The sequence below is a fragment of the Crassostrea angulata genome, chromosome 7 (genome assembly GCF_025612915.1).
Source record: "Crassostrea angulata isolate pt1a10 chromosome 7, ASM2561291v2, whole genome shotgun sequence".
Classification (NCBI taxonomy): domain Eukaryota; kingdom Metazoa; phylum Mollusca; class Bivalvia; order Ostreida; family Ostreidae; genus Magallana; species Magallana angulata.
This window is the reverse complement of record NC_069117.1, coordinates 6,583,599-6,603,945: the sequence shown is the minus strand read 5'-3', so window position 1 is coordinate 6,603,945 and position 20,347 is coordinate 6,583,599. Positions and strand designations below refer to the sequence as shown.

The window sequence follows — 20,347 nt, the reverse complement described above, 5'->3', positions numbered from 1 at the left end:
TTATTATTATTTTCGTAATAACTCAGATTTGAAACAGAATTACCACTTAATTTTTGCAATTTATATTTTCCTTCCCATAAGGATAATTTATGCTAAACTAGGTTGAATTTGCCTCGGTAGTTCTTGAGAAGAAGATTTTTAAAAATGCACCCCCCTTTTTCTACAGTTTCAAGGTTTTCTCCGCTTTGAATACAGATCAAACTTTTATTTCTGCAATTTATATTCGCCCTCCCATAAGGATGCTTTGTGCCAAATTTGGTTGAAATTGGATAAGCGGTTTTAGAGAAGAAGTTCAAAATGTAAAAAGTTTACAGACGGACAGACGGACGGACGGACGGACGGACGGACGGACGGACGGATGGACAGACGGACGACGGACAAAATGTGATCAGAATAGCTCACTTGAGCTTTCAGCTCAGGTGAGCTAAAAAAGATATTGTGAGAGCGAGCCCCGTATGTCTAACACTGAGGAGAGAGTACAGCTGATAAGGTCAGAGGTGTACAATAATCTTCACCACTATGCAGTATTTTAATTTTTTTATATTTTCCTATTATTCAACCAAATTCGTCATGATACATTTCTACATTTTTCCAATAAGAGTACACATGGCTATGCCCAATCCAAAGAAACAGAAAGACATTCTCAGTATATAAAATTAAAAGAAAGCAGTCTGTTTGAGACATTGTCTTGGCACATAAAGATTTCTCACTGCTTCAGTTCTTTCAAACCTTTAGACAGGTTGATTTATTTTCTTATTCAACATAAGCACCGTTTTGCACCCCGTAGTTGTGTACATTTAATTTGATTACAATAAAACATACAAGTCTAAAAGACTGAATTGGCAAGACCTCTTCAAATCTTACCTGAGTATATCACAACGTGTATAAGTTCGTGTAAAGAGATATAATTGGATTATATTCAAGGTGTCCAGAAAACATTTTAAAAAGTAGACGTGCAAGCAATGGATTTAAATGACGTGAAATTGCACAATCGTATTACATGTACATGTATACCTATCAGTAATTTACAGATTTGCAAAATGTGATCATCAAGCATATCGTTTGCAAATTGTTCACATAAATATATATGTTCATCATCTAATTTGATTTCTTAAAAGTGCATATTATCAAATTTGACCAAAACTGGTTTTAATTTTCTAGGGGGCGATTTTACCGGTTTCTGTTCAACTAACACCGGACGCTCCGTTTGCGGCCGGATTTTCGGTAAAGTGACCTTCCCTGTCCGTAAATAAGGATGTCTCCCCTTAACCAGTCCAGATGAGGTTTCCTCTTTGTCTTCCGCCAAGCTATTGTCTTTCATGATATTGTTTATGTCTTCCGACAGAGGTCGCCTTCCAGCAAACTGATCACGTGACTTGTTTTGATTTGGAATTCCGGGGGTCTTGGGTTTAAACATGGTTTGTTGATTTGATATGCTTGCTAATTTTTGCTTCGTTAGAAGCGAACGATTATCCAACACACGACCCGTCGCCGTCCATTTCTCATTAAACTTATGACTCTTTTCTCGGTTGCCTGGATACTTGACTGATTGTTTTCCGTTCATTTGAGTTTTAACAATGTTTAATTCCGACGGTTTTTTAGACACAATGTGGTTTGATGAGTATTGGGAATACTCTGCTAACCTGTTACTTGAACACTTCTCGCGGGATTTCATGCGAGTGCTCGGATCGTCTTTCGGAGGTCGATTATGTAAATCCCCCTCAGACACGATATGTTTCCTCTCATTATAGTCTCTGCTAGGGACATCAAACTTTGATTTGGGTAAATCAGATTTCATCAGTGTATCATTTTGTTTTCTTTTAGCGCCTAAGTAACTTATTTTCGAGTTAGATAGCGTGCCTGTGCGTTCGCTGGGCGCCTTTGTTTGCTCAGTTTGATAATCGTGTGACAATGATGATGAATTGTTTGCTAATGAACTCTTCGGAGTTGTTTTCTGTTTGGGTTCAAACAAGTCCCTGCGATACTCGATAGTTTGAACAGTTGGACTGTTGTCATGTTTCAGTGTTGATTTTTTGAATGTAGGGTTGGAGACGGGGACAGGGAGTCTGCTTTTGGGAGGGTAGGGATTTGCTCTAAGAGTGAAATCACTGACAGATTTATTAGTGCTCTGTTCTGATGAATCCGTATTAATCGTATCCTTTGACATCCTTTCCTCGAAAAGCTCTTTGGTTTTAAATCCTCCCTTTGAGGTATGTGTATACGAAAAATCACTTCCATCTTTAGCTAGTTTTGAATTATTTGCCAGCAAATAGCCACAAGGATACAAATCGAACACGGGGCTGTAGAAATATTCGATTGGGTCCTTATCAAGATAGTAGTCCTCATCGTCACGGATGATGCCTTTGAACTCCTGAATGTTGTATCCTGGACAATAATCGTAATAGCCGTTTATCACAGAGGGCACCTGCTTGGGGTCATGTGAGTTTTTAATGTCTGTACCCAACATATTGCCATGATAAACCAAAGCGTTCTGTCCGTTCTCGTCTTTGACAAAAGTTCTACTTCTTCTGGTGACTGGTCTTGCGGTCAGCGGTCGTTGCAAGAGTTTCGACCTCTCTGTGGAGACCAGAGAATCTTGGTCCCTAAAGTCAGTGACGTCACGAGGAGTGACCGAAGGTTGGTCTGTTTTAGGACGAGAACCACTGATGGCCATGCTGTACCGATTAGAGTTCGGACGTGACATCCCATGTTGGTTGATCACATGGCCGTTGTGAGCTTGGCATACATCACTTGCAGCCATGGTTCTCAGGACATTATGGCCTCTATGTTTTCTTCAGCCCCATTCTCTGGAGAATAAAAAATTAATTACATGAACATCGTGATAATTATGCTGATGGTTTTTTTTTTTAAAAGTGCGAATTATAAATAAAAAACTGCTACCGAGGACTTTTTAGATTTACAAAACGTGTTTATATTTTCTTTTGGGTTTTGTCCGCATCTCTGGGGTGCAATGATTGGTTTTTATGATAGGACTATGACAAGGATCGGTCTATTCTTCTCTGCGATCGATATCACCCCGCATATTTTATTGCAGTTTAAATATTCAGATCTGACAGTGACATTTCAAGAGGAAGTTTAATTTCGTTTATACATTGTGCATTATCCAAACTTGTACTTGGTGCTTAATGAGAGGGTTTGAGATTTTATTGGTTTAACAACGACAAACTAACGACGCTGTAACTTTATCATGTGATTATTTTTGCAAAAGTAAATCCACTACAGTATAATGTGTTTTGGCCGCGCACTTGTACATTAGTTAAACCAATGCGGGTCTACTTTAAAGTGTTACTTTGCATTAGTAATCCATTTGCGCTTGAAAACAATCGAACAGGTTAATGTACAAAACTTGTCGCGATGGGTTCGTTTTTCCTCAGAAGCTGACATAACCGACGGAGAGGAAGTAAAGAGAAGATAGATCTCCATTCCATTTACACATACATGTGTACATTCATCCATTCAGTTTAAGACAAATCAAAAGTCTTTGAATCCAAAAACCAAAAAGTTAAACACCAGAAAAGGCTCTTAAAATAGACATTGTGTGTTAAGGTTTCCCATCAGTAGAAATATATTTAAAAATAGTTCTACAAAATAAAAGTGCCCATTACGGCATCATCTGAAATGTTGTATACATACACTTTGACAAAACCAGGTGTTGAACAAGAAATGAGATTATTTTGGATTAGATCTACATGTATTATATAAACATATGCACGTGCATCAACACTCCTTTATACTTAATCCAGTTCACGTGTGTTTAATGACCAATGAAGAAGCATGGACCTTCTGATTCTTCAGGTACCTCTAAGTGCGCGTGTAAGAGTGCGAAAATAGCTTGAAGTAGATTCGTAGAATTTATTGGCAGAAAAGCATGTATAAGTAGAAAGGACAACAGCTGATATGTTATGCAGGGAAAGGATTTATTATTGTAATGCGAAATAATCCAGATCAATTAATTCAAACCAAGCTGCATTCTAGATCGGCCTATATTGACCTTTTTATACCGTCTGAATGAATAAAAGCATTCTTCTGCTGTCAGTCCTTATTCCGATTGCATCGTTTGGTTAACCGTTCACATATTTCGACCCATTCAAATAAAAACGAAAACGTTTTGCAGATAAGGGACTAGATTTAATTAATTCCCCTGCTCGCACCAGTGCCCTCTAGCAAAATATTATAATAGCTCTCACAAATCGATGTAAATCGTCCAATAATCGAATAAAAATTCGGGATAATTGTTTAACAATGTACGGCGTCCCGCGTTGATTTATGACAGACTTCTCGGGGTATTCCGGTTATCAGCGAGATTTTGCTATTAACAGTCCGAATTATCCCCTATATAGGATCAGGAAGAGAGAGAGAGAGAGAGAGAGAGAGAGAGAGAGAGAGAGAGAGAGAGAGAGATTGTCTGGTTTGATTTTTGTTTTGTAACTAGGCGAAACATTTTTTTTAATTGAGTCGATTTTCTCAACATTATTTTCAGAAAGTAATCTTTTAAAAATCATATTTATATCTGCTCTAAATATCGAGAAGTTTATAGGTGTCTTAAACTCTTTTTGAAATATTATAACAAAATCTTACACGAAGGATCACCGTAACCATATGTATTCAACTTCTTAATCATATTCAAAAGAACTTTAAATGACCCTCAAACTGTTTTTACACAGTGCATTGCCCGGTACATGGAATTATAATCCGTCTTTTTACGCCAATCATAAATACAATTCTTTTTCAAAATATTGTCATCGAGAAGCATCGATATCTATTCTATAGAAAAACATAAACGAAAGGATTGAACAGTTTCAGTCTTCCTTTAAAAATTAAGATATAAACCAATAAACCATCAATGACTTTTGGTCGTCTGTAGAAATAACCAAATAAGGGGTCTGGGTTGATAAGTAAAGAACTTGTACTAAATTGTAATTCTTTTTAGTTCCTTTGAACTTTTTCACATGTGCAAAAAATATTTTATACCAATTATTCCTAACTATTACATTCTTAAATATATTTTTGTCTGGTCTTACATTTTCATTCATCGCAGGAAAAATTACAGATTGCATTGTATGTTCCTATTTACTAGTAAATGCATACTGTCGTGAGTTCAACGAACTCATTTAATTGAAGTTTGTCATCGTCAAATGGAGGAGGGGGGGGGGTTAAAAAAGTAGACCTGTAATTAGACCTGTAATTTTGGGGCCTGGTGTATACACTGTAGATGTATATAGGTACACGAATATATTGACAATTATCCATTGACTGTAATTAAAACAAATTTACTAGTATGTTCCAAGCTTCATATATGCTGAAAATCTAATGCTAAATATGTATGGACTACCCATTTCAAAGCACATTGGACTCGAGTAAAAAGATAAATAATTTTACAACACGGACCTACAAACATTGTGTTCTATCAATTAACATATTTCGTTTTGTGTTAGAAATTGTCTCTTATTTCTCTGTCCACAATAGAGCTATGATTTAAGATCAAGATTAATGTCAAGGTCGTTTCAGGAGTCAATGTCAAGTACCCCCCCCCCCCCAAAAAAAAAACACCAAAAAAAAAAAAAAAACCCAACACAACACCAACAAGTTATTGACCTGTATCATAGCTTGTGTAAGGTCAGTTTTCAAGGTATAGCAGCTGGCAATCTTAAACAAGATTAACATTTATAAACGTTCTTACTAAAATATATCCATATACATGTATATATTAATTTGTACGTATATGATTTACTTACGCGACATAAGAAGTCAATATACTTTCTGTACACAGTCGAATACATACAGGCTCGTAATGAAAAAGGAAACTTATTCAACCAGTATAAAAATGGAAATATTGGGTTTAGGCTACTCTTACATTACTGTACCCATGTATAATTAAGCAAGCATGCTAATTACATAATAAATGAGTTTATCAGTGATCTCATCTAAGGTTAATAAAAATATGTGCGCCAAAGCATGTTTCTATCCCTGAGATCATACCTGTCCAATTTTAGCAATTTGTGAAAGTGTTGGCAATCTAATTTACAGCATTATTCATCTCAATAAACATCTCAACTGGTAACTACTTTCATTTCACACAGAAATTTAAAATCTTATATTACTCTAAAATGGAATAGACAGAGAAAATTCAGAGTTGATTGACAGTGTAAATTAACAGTCTCCCGTTACAGGTCTCACCTGCCCTGACCCCAAGAGAAATGAAGTCCCACAAAGGAGTCCCCACAGCGACAAGTAAGCACCCATCAGTTGTCTGCGGTCCGCACGCGTAGTTTGACCAGAAACAGACAATGACGTATGATGTAATAGTTTTTCCAAAATTACGAAATCAGCAAACACGTATACAAATTGCATCCAAATTTGCAGACAACGGGCCACTTAATCTTTTCTTTCACCTTAATCCAATATTGATATAAAGCACTGGATTAAGTTTTATGCGTCTCTCCAGCAGGGGATTATAAGAATTCTGTGTATTGATGTTTCTCTATACACGCGCTTTAATTTCTGATTTACGGTCATTTCAAATCACTTTAAAACTTCTTTTAGTCTTTTATACTTCATTCCAACAGAGAAAGGAGGCACGACATGTTCGTTTAAAATTCTTACAATGCGTCCCTCAATTTTACAAAGAAGTGATTGATATGAGTATAATATGATTTTTTAAAATTCAAGCAGTATCATAGAAAATAATTTTAATATCGGAGAAGTTTAAATAATATGTCCTACCTAAGTAGCGGGTACAATCACATCCACAATATTCAGCGTTGCCATCTGAAATGATAGAAAAATATTTAATTGCACAATAAAGCCTGGAATCAATAAACAAAGGACAAGATGAACCAATGACAGATACCTCTATATTGTAATCAATATGAAATCTGCCACCATGCGGCTCATTTAAACAATCCAAAGGTTTTACTTTTTAAGTCATGTGACATCCGGTTACAGCGTTAAAAACAAAATGTCTCCAATGATATTTGAATCATTGATGAGACTCTGATCTCTCTGCTGGATCGCGTCGGTTCCAGTTGTCTTTGTTATTTATCAGCTATTGAAACGTCTCGTTTTCACCTTGTACTTAGACAGATGTCAGCGCTCAACGATTATTAGCTTAGTCAAAATACAAAAAAAACTTAAATAGATCTGAAAATTAAACAAAGGCTTAAAATGGCACGATGGCATGTTTTGCAGTTGAAACATTTGTTTCATTTTCGCACTAAAATCTAGTTAATACTTAGGACAAATATTTGTGCGTCGTTGTAGGGAGGTAATTACCACGTGTACCCTTTTGAGGTATTTCTAAGTGGATGAGTGTTTGTATATAGTGCAATGTGCATGGTCTCTCTATTGTTAATCCGATAATCGGATCTGATGAAACTCTTCACGAAATAAGTGCACTGCCTTACAGTAATATTAAAGAGAGAGAGAGAGAGAGAGAGAGAGAGAGAGAGAGAGATTTTTAATTTAAAAAAAACCTCAGTAAATTCTAATTAGCTTTTTAGTTTTTTAATTCCCGAAGATTCAATCAATACACTTTCATAACGAACGCTTTTCCAAGCATGCTTATTTTTAAAACCCGAAAAATTTAACTGTATCTTTATTATCATCAGCAATTAACGATACTTGATTATGAATGCACCAGCCGTATGTTTTTATCGCGATGCCGACATGTTTAATTAATCTGACTGATTATTGTTTTGTTTACCTTTACAAAGGACTTACCTTTCGGTTGCAAGTTTTTGACTTCATTTGTCACAAATAGGTTCGGTCTGATATGAAGACACTTCAATTTCTGATAATACTTCCCACTGTCCGGAACCAAGACTGCTATCTGGGTTTGGTAATGAGGTTAATTCTTGTCGGTGACAGGAGACTGCAATTCTGGGCGTGTATTCATCGCTTAACAACGGAAATCAATGTCAGGCTCCTGAAATATCGGAGTTTTTAAAATATATGAATATACACAGATGAATACTTAAGGACAAGGTGCGGGTGGAAGGCTGACTTGATTTATGCGGAGATGATTTGAATTGCATTTGGGAAAACCTAAAGCTCCTGATAGTCTTGGGAAATGAGACGTTACTACAGCAACCAAAATAAACAAAGGTGGTCTTGTCATCTCGTGTTTACAGAAAGTCGGAAGAAGAAGACACTCAAATCGATAGACAACGCTCATAAAAACACACAAGTCGCGGACAAAGCGTGTAATTTGTATAATTTTCACCTGAATTGACAGTAATCGGTAATTAATGGAAGAGATAGCTCCCCTCGGCAAAGTTCTGGATTTCTGTCATTTCCAGAACATCAAACCTATATATACGAGGCCGCGGAGGTTTCTGCAAGTGCGCGTACTGACTGCAACGTGCGCTTGTTATGCAATTTGTAACGGGGTAAAAAGTTGTAAATGTCTAGTAGAAAATCATAATGGTTGTTGTGAATAATCTATTCAGGCAAATCTTTTTCAACTTCAATAATTCACCTTGGAAGGTTTTTTGAAATAATTGACATGTACAACACAAGTCTAGCCGTTATGCTCTTTCTTTTGCCGTTCGAACGTTGTCAAGTTGGCTTGAATATATAGTGGGACCATTCTCCATTAATCTCTTTAGATGTACTCATAGTGACTCCTTCAATGTTTGTTCCATTCTATAGGTTGTATATTTGTTGTCAGAGCATTGTTTTCTTCCTTGCTGTAAACAATATTATCATTGTTTGGGATTTGTGTAAAGTCTGTTTAGTCTTTACTGGCGTAGAGCTTTTAATCTTAAGAGTTTTGTTGTGATCACTGCGTCCTCGTGAGTCATGTTGCTGTTCTACAACGACTCGGTCGTACACCCGCCAAAGTTCGTTTAATTCCTTGTTTTAACTTTGATCTAAAGTTGGTTTATTTTTCAATCGCATTTCACGACGATATAGATTGGTATTTTCCTTATCTTATTATAAGTAGCAATATTGCACCGTAGATTCTCATAAACGTGCACGATCGTCATGGATACAGCTTGTTTTGTTAAATGTTTGAGGAAAGTTTTCGACAATTAAATAGCCAAACCATGAAAAGGTCATTTTTTATGTTTTGGTTAAATTCAATAAAATAAACCAACGACATAGACTTTCTCCTAATTTCAAAAAATCCTAATAATCTATATTTTGGACATGCTGGTTGGTTTTTTTTTTTACAAGAGAAATCCTTACAAAATAATTTTTAGCTATTTGACAATGAAAAAGCAGCAATGAACTTTGTCTTAAACAGATCGAGTTCACTTATTCATCCCTGTTTACTGCAATAGCATTTAATTTCATTCAGAATATAAGCTTTGAAGGTAATGATCAGTTTAATGAAACTTTAAACACGAGGTTTAATTGCTATTATTATGCTTGTCAGACTGCTTCCTAGGTCTACATATCTGTCGTGACCGTTTAAAATTCGTCAAAAACCTCCTCAAAAGATCGACAATAACTCAAAAGAACTTTAATAGACTGGCGATACATATATAGGAACGTGTGCGGCATGAGACGTGATTCATGTTCGGTACCAGGCTAACGCTATTGGTTTTATATATCTACTACCGTGGTTTCATAAATAGTCGTTGAATATCATTTTCGTGGATTTAGTTGTTAGGCTGATCCAAGAAAATCAATCTCTAATATCATTATTTATCGATAGGACCATTACACACAAATAATGTTACCTTGAAGGTGAGCATTATACTAATTTGATGCCTTACCTTAACCAGGGACTAAATAAGGCATAAGAAACCATAATAAAATCTTTACATGCATTATAGAAACAATGGAAACTACCCAACAGTAACATGTACATACAATTGAAACAAATTAGACCTGTGCAGCCCTTAAAATAATCCTACTGTGTATCACATTTATTATATTGTAGAACACTTGAAGAACCAATCAGCCATTCACAGCATTGACTGTAGAATCAATCGTTTTATCATTTACTTAACAAATAGTATTTGTACATAGTTTGGATAACCAATCAGATATGAACAACACTTATTAAACCAATGAGACGTAAGACACCAATTACAAATACACCAGCCAGAACAGTAAAGCATAAGAACGTCAATTCACTAATTCTTATAAATGTAAAACCAGAAGGAATCAATGAACATTTTAAGATATAACGAACCAAAATTGTACAACAATGATGAGCCAATCAATACTGTACAACACAGACAGACGCAATCAATGCTATACAACTCAGACAGAAAGAACCTCACCGTACAACACAGAGAGAACTAACCAATACCATACAACACGGACAAAACTAATCAATATCATACACCACAGACAGATCCAATCAATATCATACAACACAGACAGATCCAATCAATATCATACAACACAGACAGATCCAATCAATATCATACAATACAGACAGAATCAATCAATATTATACAACACAGATACAACTAATCAAAACTGTACAACACAGACAGAACCAGTCAATATTTTACAACACAGATACAACCTATCAAAACTGTACAACACATACAGAACCAACCAATAATATACAACACAGATACAACCAATCAAAACTGTACAACACATACAGAACCAACCAATAATATACAACACAGATACAACCAATCAAAACTGTACAACACATACAGAACCAGTCAATATCTTACAACATAGATACAACCAATCAAAACTGTACAACACATACAGAACCAACCAATGCTGTCAACACAGACAGAACCAATTAATATTATACAATACAGACAAAACCAATCAATACAATACAACACAGACAAAACCAATATATTGTACAGACAAATCCAATCAGTACTTTACAACACGGACAGAACCAATCAATACTGAACAACCCAGACAGATCTAATCAATACTGTACGACCCAGACAGATCTAATCAATAATGTACAACATAGACAGAACCAATCAATATTATAAAACTCAGACAAAAACAATCACTTCCGTACAACACAAACAGAACTTACCAATGATATACAACACAGACAAAACGAATCAATACTGTACAACACAGACATAACTAATCAATTCTGTACAACTCAAGATACACCCAATTAATTCTGTACAACACAGACAAAACGAATCAATACTGTACAACACAGATACAACCAATCAATGCTGTAAACACAGACAGAACCAATTAATATTATACAATACAGACAAAACCAAACAATGCATTACAACACGGAGAGAACCAATCAATACTGTACAACACAGATACAACCAATAAATTATGTTCAACACATACAGATCCAGTTAATACTGTACAACACATACAGATCCAATCAATACTGTACAACACATACAGATCCAATCAATACTGTACAACACAGACAGATCCAATCAATACTGTACAACAAAGACAGAACCAATCAATACTGTACAACACATACAGAACCAATCAATACTGTACAACACATACAGATCCAATTAATACTGTACAACACATACAGATCCAATCAATACTGTACAACACATACAGATCCAATCAATACTGTACAACACAGACAGATCCAATCAATACTGTACAACACAGACAGAACCAATCAATGTTATACAACACAGACAGATCCAATCAATACTGTACAACACAGACAGAACCAATCAATGTTATACAACACAGACAGATCCAATCAATACTGTACAACACAGACAGAACCAATCAATACTGTACAACACAGACAGAACCAATCAATGTTATACAACACAGACAGATCCAATCAATACTGTACAACACAGACAGATCCAATCAATACTGTATAACACATACAGAATCAATCAATACTGTACAACACGGATAGATCCAATCATAACTGTACAATCAATACTGTACAACACAGACAGGACCAATCAATACTGTACAACACAGATAGAACCTATAAATTCTGTACAACACATACAGAACCAATTACTACTGTACAACACATACAGATCCAATTACTACTGTACAACACAGACGGAACCCATCAATACTGTATAACACAGACAGAACCAATCAAATGAATGTTATACAACCCAGACAGAACCAATCAATACTGTATAACACAGACAGATCCTATCAATACTGTACAACATGGACAAAACCAATCAATGCTATACAACACAGACGGAACCATCCAATACTGTACAACCGAACAACACAGACAGAACCAATCAATATTGTACAACGCAGACACAACCAATCAATACTGTACAAAACAGACACAATCAATCAATACTGTACAAAACAGACACAATCAATCAATACCTGCAAGAAAAACTTTAGCTTTCCGGTTTGGATTTTTTTTTATATAAATAATATTTCATGGGGTTTTCTGTCCCATGGGGTTTATTGCAAAACCCCATGGGGTTTGCATGGGGTTTTCTGTGGGGTATTTTTTCCAAACTTAAATCCCATGGGGTTGGAACTTTTAGGTTCAAATATCTAAAAAACTATCTAAAAATGTTTCAATTTTTTTTCCATAAATTTATTTAGAATAAAAAAACCCCACCATTTGGTACTAAACTTTGGTCAATAGTGTGTATGGAAAGGGGTGCGCAGCGCCGGAAAAATGTCCATTCCGAAGTTGTCCGTCCCACTGTTTAATATCCGTAACTGCTGTACCTAAATAAATTTTAATTCTTATACAAAACTATTGATTGAGTTTCCGTTTTGTCATTGAATCTCAGAATTAATTATATTTTAATGTGAATTCTTTGCTACTAAAAATCATCTTTCAGTTGTAATCTCATTACAAGTGCGGATGCACTGTACATCACAAACTTACATTCCAACTAGGTTGAGTGTTTAATACACATATATATATTTTTCATTTTGAGACCAGGTACAACATGTCTGCTAAACCATGTTTGACTATGCATGGCCAACATGTATACCATTTTATATACATGTATTAAACGTTTGAAATAGTGTTACCGAAAAAAAATTATCGACTTAATTTCTCTATTCATTTCTATTTCACATTGTTTTGTTAAAGTAATTTCCGCTCTATTATAATTTTTAATTACCAGAAACTCAGTCATCAATTGAAGACACGGCGATACGGGCAGACAATAAAGCCCCGCTCAGTCGATTTATGTACAGATCAGCTGAATTCCTATCCGATGAAATTCCTGTACATCACTGTGTGGAATTACCGTCCACCGTCACAGTCAATAATTTCGATTTACTGACAGAAAGTATTTTATCTATTCCCACTGAAGAAAAAATGTCAATAAACAGCGCTTTTTCATTAATTACATGAATACACTGAGTTCAGTGTTTCAATATAGTTGAAAATGTGCCAAGAATATTTCAATGTTACATAGGGAAACTCCGTTCCTGTCCAACTTAGTCAAGCATGCGTTGGAAATCATTTGTGCTAATTTGTAGAACTCAGCAAATTCATCTAAATGTAGATTCTCAATATATCAATGAGTGATTTTAATACAAGTTTCATTTCCTTAAATATCACTTTGTCGGGTTATTATTCTTTTAATGTTAAATTAAAGTTCGTCAAGATATAAAAAAATATATACCGGGTTTGTATTACTTAAATGTATCTAATTTCAAATATGGGTTTTGTTCACTTAATTAGGATTATCATGGACATCCCTTTCGAGTGATAGGTTAAGCCAAGCAGACTTTAGACTGATATTATATGGGGGTATTACAGCTATTTGTTAATTTAAACGTATGATATATGAAACCAAAAGCACTAAAACCTCTGATGTCTACTAAAAAGCGTACAAGTTGGGCGGTTCCTGTATAACCATGAGTTATCTTTCTGTAGTCACGTCGGTTTAAGGGATTCTGGCTGTAGCTGGATGTTGACTTGCCATGCGACAAATATGAAATATTTCAAAGAAAGAATTATAATAATCAAAGGCCTGAAGAGCCTAAGAGTCGACTCGATGTGAACATGTTGTCAATGTTTTTATGATTACATTGTAATACATAAAAAAAAAATTCCGTCTTTTGTAAATAAATTAAACATAGGTAAACAAAGAATACAGGGCTCATTGTGGCAGACATCACCTTTATGAGACCAGCTTTTTCATATTAAATTACGTGATAATAATATTTAGATATCCTATTTATTTAAAAAATTTATTTTTTATTATCTATTTATTAAAAAATTATCTTTCACGATTCATGATTTTTTTTTATCTTTGATATGTTGTAGCCAGTGATAATAAGATACTTCTATACTTAATTCATGATTATTTCAAATTCTGCAATAAATGTCTGATTCCTGAGTCATCAACTCGTGTCAGTACTTTCAGTACTTTGATTTAATACGTTCTGTTGACATTTCCATGATAGACTGGCAATGCCTGCCAGACTGGCAATGCATAATATCGTAGGACAGAAACAAAGTACCAGTATATTTTAATGACGAAGAAATAGGATCTATTTGCATTTAATTATACTTTCATATTAAATACTGAAATCTGATTGGTTTAGACGCAGTTGGTAATCCGTTCTATTCCCCTCAGCGTTAGCAACGCACTTGGCAACGGGTCACACAACGAATTGTTACATGCGCGTATATTATGCGCGTACGGTTCGCCGTAGAATTCACTTCATTTTTATATAAAAGCAGTAAAAATTTCTTTTAAATTAAGGCATTCAGTATAATAAAATAAATAGTGCCTGTTTGGGAGGGTAACTGTTGAAATTGACACCCCTCGAAAACCATTGTCAACCACCGCTTCGCGTCCGTTGACAATGGTTGTCTCGGGGTGTCAATTTCAACAGTTACCCTCCCAAACAGGCACTATTTATATAATATCGCCAGTATCAATTCACGTTTGTGCTCAAAATCTACTCCAAGAGATCACAAGATGACAGCAAGGGTCTTTTTGCTTAGCGAGCTGGGTTTTTCTAAAAATAGATTTTACGCTTAATATGGAACAAGGTTTTCCCTGTGTAAGTTGTCAAATTCATGGGCGTCGATTGAACAAAAACTACCTTGATTTGTTTTATTTTTTAAACATCAAGAAAACCCTAAAAATATATGTGTAAAAAAAGATAAGATTGTTTAAAAGTTAACCATTTCAAATTGGCAATCACGCAAACAAAAGAGGTTAATGCATGCACTATTTTCATTAGCGCATGAATAATGTAGTGCAAAATTTTCGCAGAAACGGCTATGATAACAAGGACTCGCTCGCTTCGCGAGCCGACTCAAAAATGGAAATGAGCATGGGCAAATAAGGTGGCGATGATGCCTATTGATATTATTCAAATTTTCAAACGGAAATAAGTTTGATTATTTCATTAAATAATGATAATAATTCAAATACTAATCTTCTTTAAATTGAATGAAGACTTTATCAAAATGCAAAAAATATACAAAATCTAAAAAAGCATTACATACAATATATATTTTAGTAATACACTGACATGTACTCATAAATGCATTTTAAGTAGACTTGTAATGTTTGGCACATACTGATGTCATTTTATAACAAGACACATCTACAACAAAACTATTTTCAATGCGCAATAACCAAACTGATCACATTGGATACAAAGAGAAGTGCTCAACCAATGAATACGGTTACATCGCAATATAAAAACAAAGTATAGCACCATCTGATACAAAAATACATGTCTTCTTTATGGCAAATACACAGTAAAAAAGTCTGAAATTATCAGAACAACCAAACACTATAATTACCGTGGCATCCATTATATCAGGGCTCTCAATTGTCAATAGCTACAACTTTTGAATACCCTGTACCAGACGAAAACAAAGTTGCAAACTTTTACTCCAAATATTCTTATATCTAAAAATTAAGAACATGAAAATGTACAAGTATATCTAAATAACTCTCTTTTAACTTAATATCTCAAATTCCAAAAATATGATAAGAGTTTTAGTATATATGTAATGATTTTTCCAATAATCATTAAAATGGTGCCCAAGCTCCAATACCAAAATGTATGTGAAAGTGCTGCAAACACATTCAAACCTTAACAGGTTTTATTTATGATACTGGTAAATTTGAACACATCATTAAATTTGTGCTGCTTGCTACATTAAATTCCAATTGTTTGCCTAACCTGAAATCAATATGTCAGCAGTCAGCTATTTGTATTATGCATGAGGACTGGTACTGACACTTGTACTGGTATCAAAAAACAAATGTCAGATATTAAGATTTCATGACTCTTGGTATGATGTAAACCTTCTAGCGTATCAATCAAAATGGAAGACATTTTTATATTTAACAATCTCAAATATCATCCCAAAGGCAATTATATTTTTTGTCCACCACAAAGTCATAGGATAGAAATCTTCGACAGGTCTTGATTCCACATCGGTAGCTGACATAGCGCCCAGCAGAGTCTTTACCACGACAGTACTTGAGGCCACAGGGGTACCAGCCAACGCAGATGTGATAGTGACACAAACACGGGGAGGTAATGGCAGCGGTGTCCTTACAATTTGTGTACTTTTCGGGGTGTATCCTCTTCACTGTAGACATCAGTAGGTTCATGTCCTGGCCCAGAGCTATCAGGTATTAGAAAACAGTAAATTGAATTTTAAAAATTGTATCACAATCAATTGCAAGTTAAATATCTAATACCGGTACAAGAAATATCTTTTGTTCTATCAAATTTTACCTGGAATAACCTCACGCTGATATGTTTAATATTTAGATATATATTATTTCAAAGAAAATATAATCAATAAAAAATACTGTTCTCTGATACATACCTTGAGCTGACGATGAACACAGTTACACTCTGCTGTCTTATATTCACAGAGCATATAATACCACAAGGATATTCAGTAAACAGCCGTCACAAAATTATAGACAATGCACTTCTAATCCAAAGAGAGATAACTCTTTCTCTATAGATTATTAGGTATCTGAGTAGCCTTTAATTTTCGTTCAAACTGTGTTCATTAAGACATTTCGTTAACTGATCACATCTTAAGTTATTGATCCATTTTTCAGAATAAATTTTCAGTTACCTTGTGACCAGATCTTGATATCTGACTCTTTAGCATAGGTTGTGATGTTGGCTTCCTTACAGAACTTCTTGATGTTGGGGCTGATGACATCTGTCTTCTTCAGGTTCATCTGGAGGTCCATGATGTGCATCTCTGGAACCTTTTCCTCCTCAGGGGTACGAATAGCTGTTGGATTTTTCTACAAACATCCAAGCACTAGAATTACATCTTAGTAAAGCATTGCTATGCCATATCTATAAGGTTCCATGCATCATGATTTTAATCAAGTTTCTTTTTTTATTTCGTAAAGGCAAATAAAATAAAAGTTCAAATTTGGATTGTTAGAATCATGGCTTATCATGCATCATTTTATGTGTCTGGTTTACATAAAATTAAATAGAAACTTACAATGTAGCTTTTAATATAACTTTTTGCAATATACTTTGAGCATTTGGAAATTACGATTCCTTGTGTTCTGATACTTACTGATACACAAATCTGAAAGTTGATAATTCATCTTCATATCTTAAATATGGTAGCCTTCTTCCAACAGTGGTGTTGAAATTTAAAGCTACTTACCAGAATTCTCAAAATTGCACACAATACTTTTTTACCTAAACACTGGTAAACTAGTAATGCATAGATAGATAGATTTATTTGTGTTGTAAAATCCAGCTTTGTTAAATCTAGCGTTTATTACAATTTATAATGCTATTTGCATCATTATTACATAAGTACTATATTTGCTAATATATATCATAAGTTAAATTGTATGTTTATTAGTTTATATTTCAAGTGTTTGGTCCATGCATTAGTTATGGTTTGGGATTTGTATGTCTTGTCATGAAATTTCAACTATTTTCAAGTCAAATCAGCATAATATTATCAGAGACATATATAACAGTATATATGTCCCTGATTTTATACAGTGTACATTACATTTTCATACGTGTACATCTGTGATTCAAAAATTTACCTGTCTGAGTTTGGACATAGCATCTGAAGAAATGAACTCATTTTTGTTGAATCTGGACACAAAGCACAGGGTAAATGGTTTGTTTCTGGTAAATCCTAATTCCTCTTCCCACAGGACATATGCACGGAAAATTTGGACCTCCTTTCAAAAGTTAAAAGGTAAAGGATATATCTTTGTGTTTCAGAAATTACATCAGCGGAATTGGAAGAGGTAAGAAAACATTATATCATTTGATTTTACTTTCCCCTGCAAACGTCCCATCAAAACTTTACCTGGAGGTTAGTCTGGGCAGGGACGTATATATTAAGTACTACTTAGTATATACGTCCCAGGTCTGCGGAGACAGTCTTCCATTAAAACATTTACAATTCTGGTTTATATAAGAAACACGAGATCTCAAATCATAACGTTTCTAGCACAATACCAAAAAATAACAAATTGACATTACCGATTTAAAATCGATAAACTGGTTGATGATGGTTCCATCTGTGTTTTGAAACTGAAGTTCAACGACATCGGAGGTTGTGTTACCAGTGATGATTTCTTTTATAATGTCACCGCCTTTATTTTTAACATTTACAACCAACTGTGACAAACAGTCAACTGGAAGTACCATAGCTAAACAAAGACTAAAAAGAAATTTGCTAATTAACATCATATCGATGCGAAATCAAAGACATAAACGCAACGATGTGAACGAGCATCAAAATCTTTCACTAATCACTACTTCATTTTTGTTGATAATCACGGTGAGATAAACGCTCTTTATCTTTGAAATGCTTGTTTACTGAAATAGTTAATACGTACATGGAATTATTCGCTTTTGATCACCATGATCTTTTCGTTCAACATTTCATCGTTTTGTACATTTACTATAAGTACTTTCACAATTGGTTTGGAATCCCAGACATATGGTGGCATATCTCTGCCCCTTGTGTGCAAGTTATTTTTCTATTAATTATGTCAACATGCAAGATAAAGATGTTGACAAGTCATACAAGATAGTTATGTCAACATGCAACATTACTATGTCGACATGCAAGAAAACTGCAATCAAATAAGAGTTATAAAAAATCTCAAATATCGCCAACATGTGACATCCAAGATGTAAGATACGCTACAAATTGATGTCAACATGCAACTTAATATGTAAACGGTGTGACTGTTGGACCGAGCTGTTTGATTTTTGTAGAACAAAATTTATTTGAAACACACACAGTAGGATCCGCTTGGTTGCCTACTCAAATCGTTTGCCAAAGTGTAACTAAACGTCGCGTGCTCAGTCTACATGTACATAATGACGTCATGTTTCAGACGTAAAACGTACACGTTTTGTCTTCGGAAATAGCCAAAGAGAGTAACTTTATTCCGAATTTTTTTAAAATTTCCTCTTTCATTGTTTATCAATTCAAATCATATAAATGCCCCGGTATCCCCGAGTACCCAAACTCCGTCACCATAAGCAGAAAACCTCCCGCGTTTCTCTGTAAATTATTTTTTGTGGTTTTTATCATTTGCAATCACTAAATATAATCTGAAACAATATAATTTATAAAATTATTAACAAAAATATTTTTATTTTTATTCAAATAAGCCCTCTGAATACGACGTTTATCACACGTGCTATCATAACTTATGAACCTAACTCCGTCACCCACATGCTCTATGATATGGCAGGGAATAAAGAAACATTAACGATTTAGTTAAAACTCAATTTGTATCTAGGTCATGTTATAATAAGTAAAAATGGTGCATACAATTTAAATTGTATTTAATTTCATCGAAATGAAATGATCACCAGAATAAAAAATGGGTCCATGAAACAACAATCACAATGGCCTTTTCAGAATTTATGGATGCCGTTTGATTTATGTCCTTATATATTTCAAATATTTTGTATCATTTATTAATATATTACTTATTAAATTATTTATTTATTACATTTTTAGAAATGTAGCATATTTTAAATAGCGATATACCGGATATTTCTATACCCTGTATAAGGCAAAAGTATCGGCATGAGCGATTTGACGTAATCATCAAGAGTAGTGCATAAAGGCTATTGCGGTCTGAAAAAAATGTATTAATTACCTTAATCAAAAATGTATGACATGTGAAATGTTTCATCTTGACCTCTCTAAAAATGGCTGACCACCGTAAATGATCGAATGGGCCCGCATGTCAGATATATCGATATTTTAGTGCACCCGTGAAAAAGTTTTAGCTGATTTCACACAATTAATGGTGCATAAAATGAACAAGGTTTAATTCTGTTATTTATTTGACATATTCTTAAATTTAACCGTTGCAGATTGTTGATATTTGATTAAAGATTTTTGACATGTAAAAAATGACGTCATAATCGTACTTGATTTCAAACGGCGAGGAGTTTC

At 34.4% G+C, this 20,347-nt stretch overlaps 1 protein-coding gene across 7 annotated transcripts in view; it reads right to left on the bottom strand.

Annotated features, from left to right (window-relative positions):
- The window catches only part of LOC128157185 (out at first protein-like), a 147,758-nt gene continuing 127,411 nt past the window's right edge, over positions 1-20,347 (bottom strand). Inside the window, exons 1-7 of one of the 7 annotated variants that reach the window (XM_052819624.1) lie at positions 18,403-18,720; positions 17,955-18,095; positions 17,000-17,177; positions 16,293-16,531; positions 7,741-7,849; positions 6,745-6,789; positions 2,615-2,807 (exon numbers count right to left, since the gene is read on the bottom strand). In XM_052819624.1, coding sequence (XP_052675584.1) covers positions 2,767-2,807; positions 6,745-6,789; positions 7,741-7,849; positions 16,293-16,531; positions 17,000-17,177; positions 17,955-18,095; positions 18,403-18,612 — 963 coding nt within the window. In that variant the 5' untranslated portion in view covers positions 18,613-18,720 and the 3' untranslated portion in view covers positions 2,615-2,766. The other 6 variants (XM_052819617.1, XM_052819623.1, XM_052819619.1 and 3 more) reach the window with 6 other exon arrangements.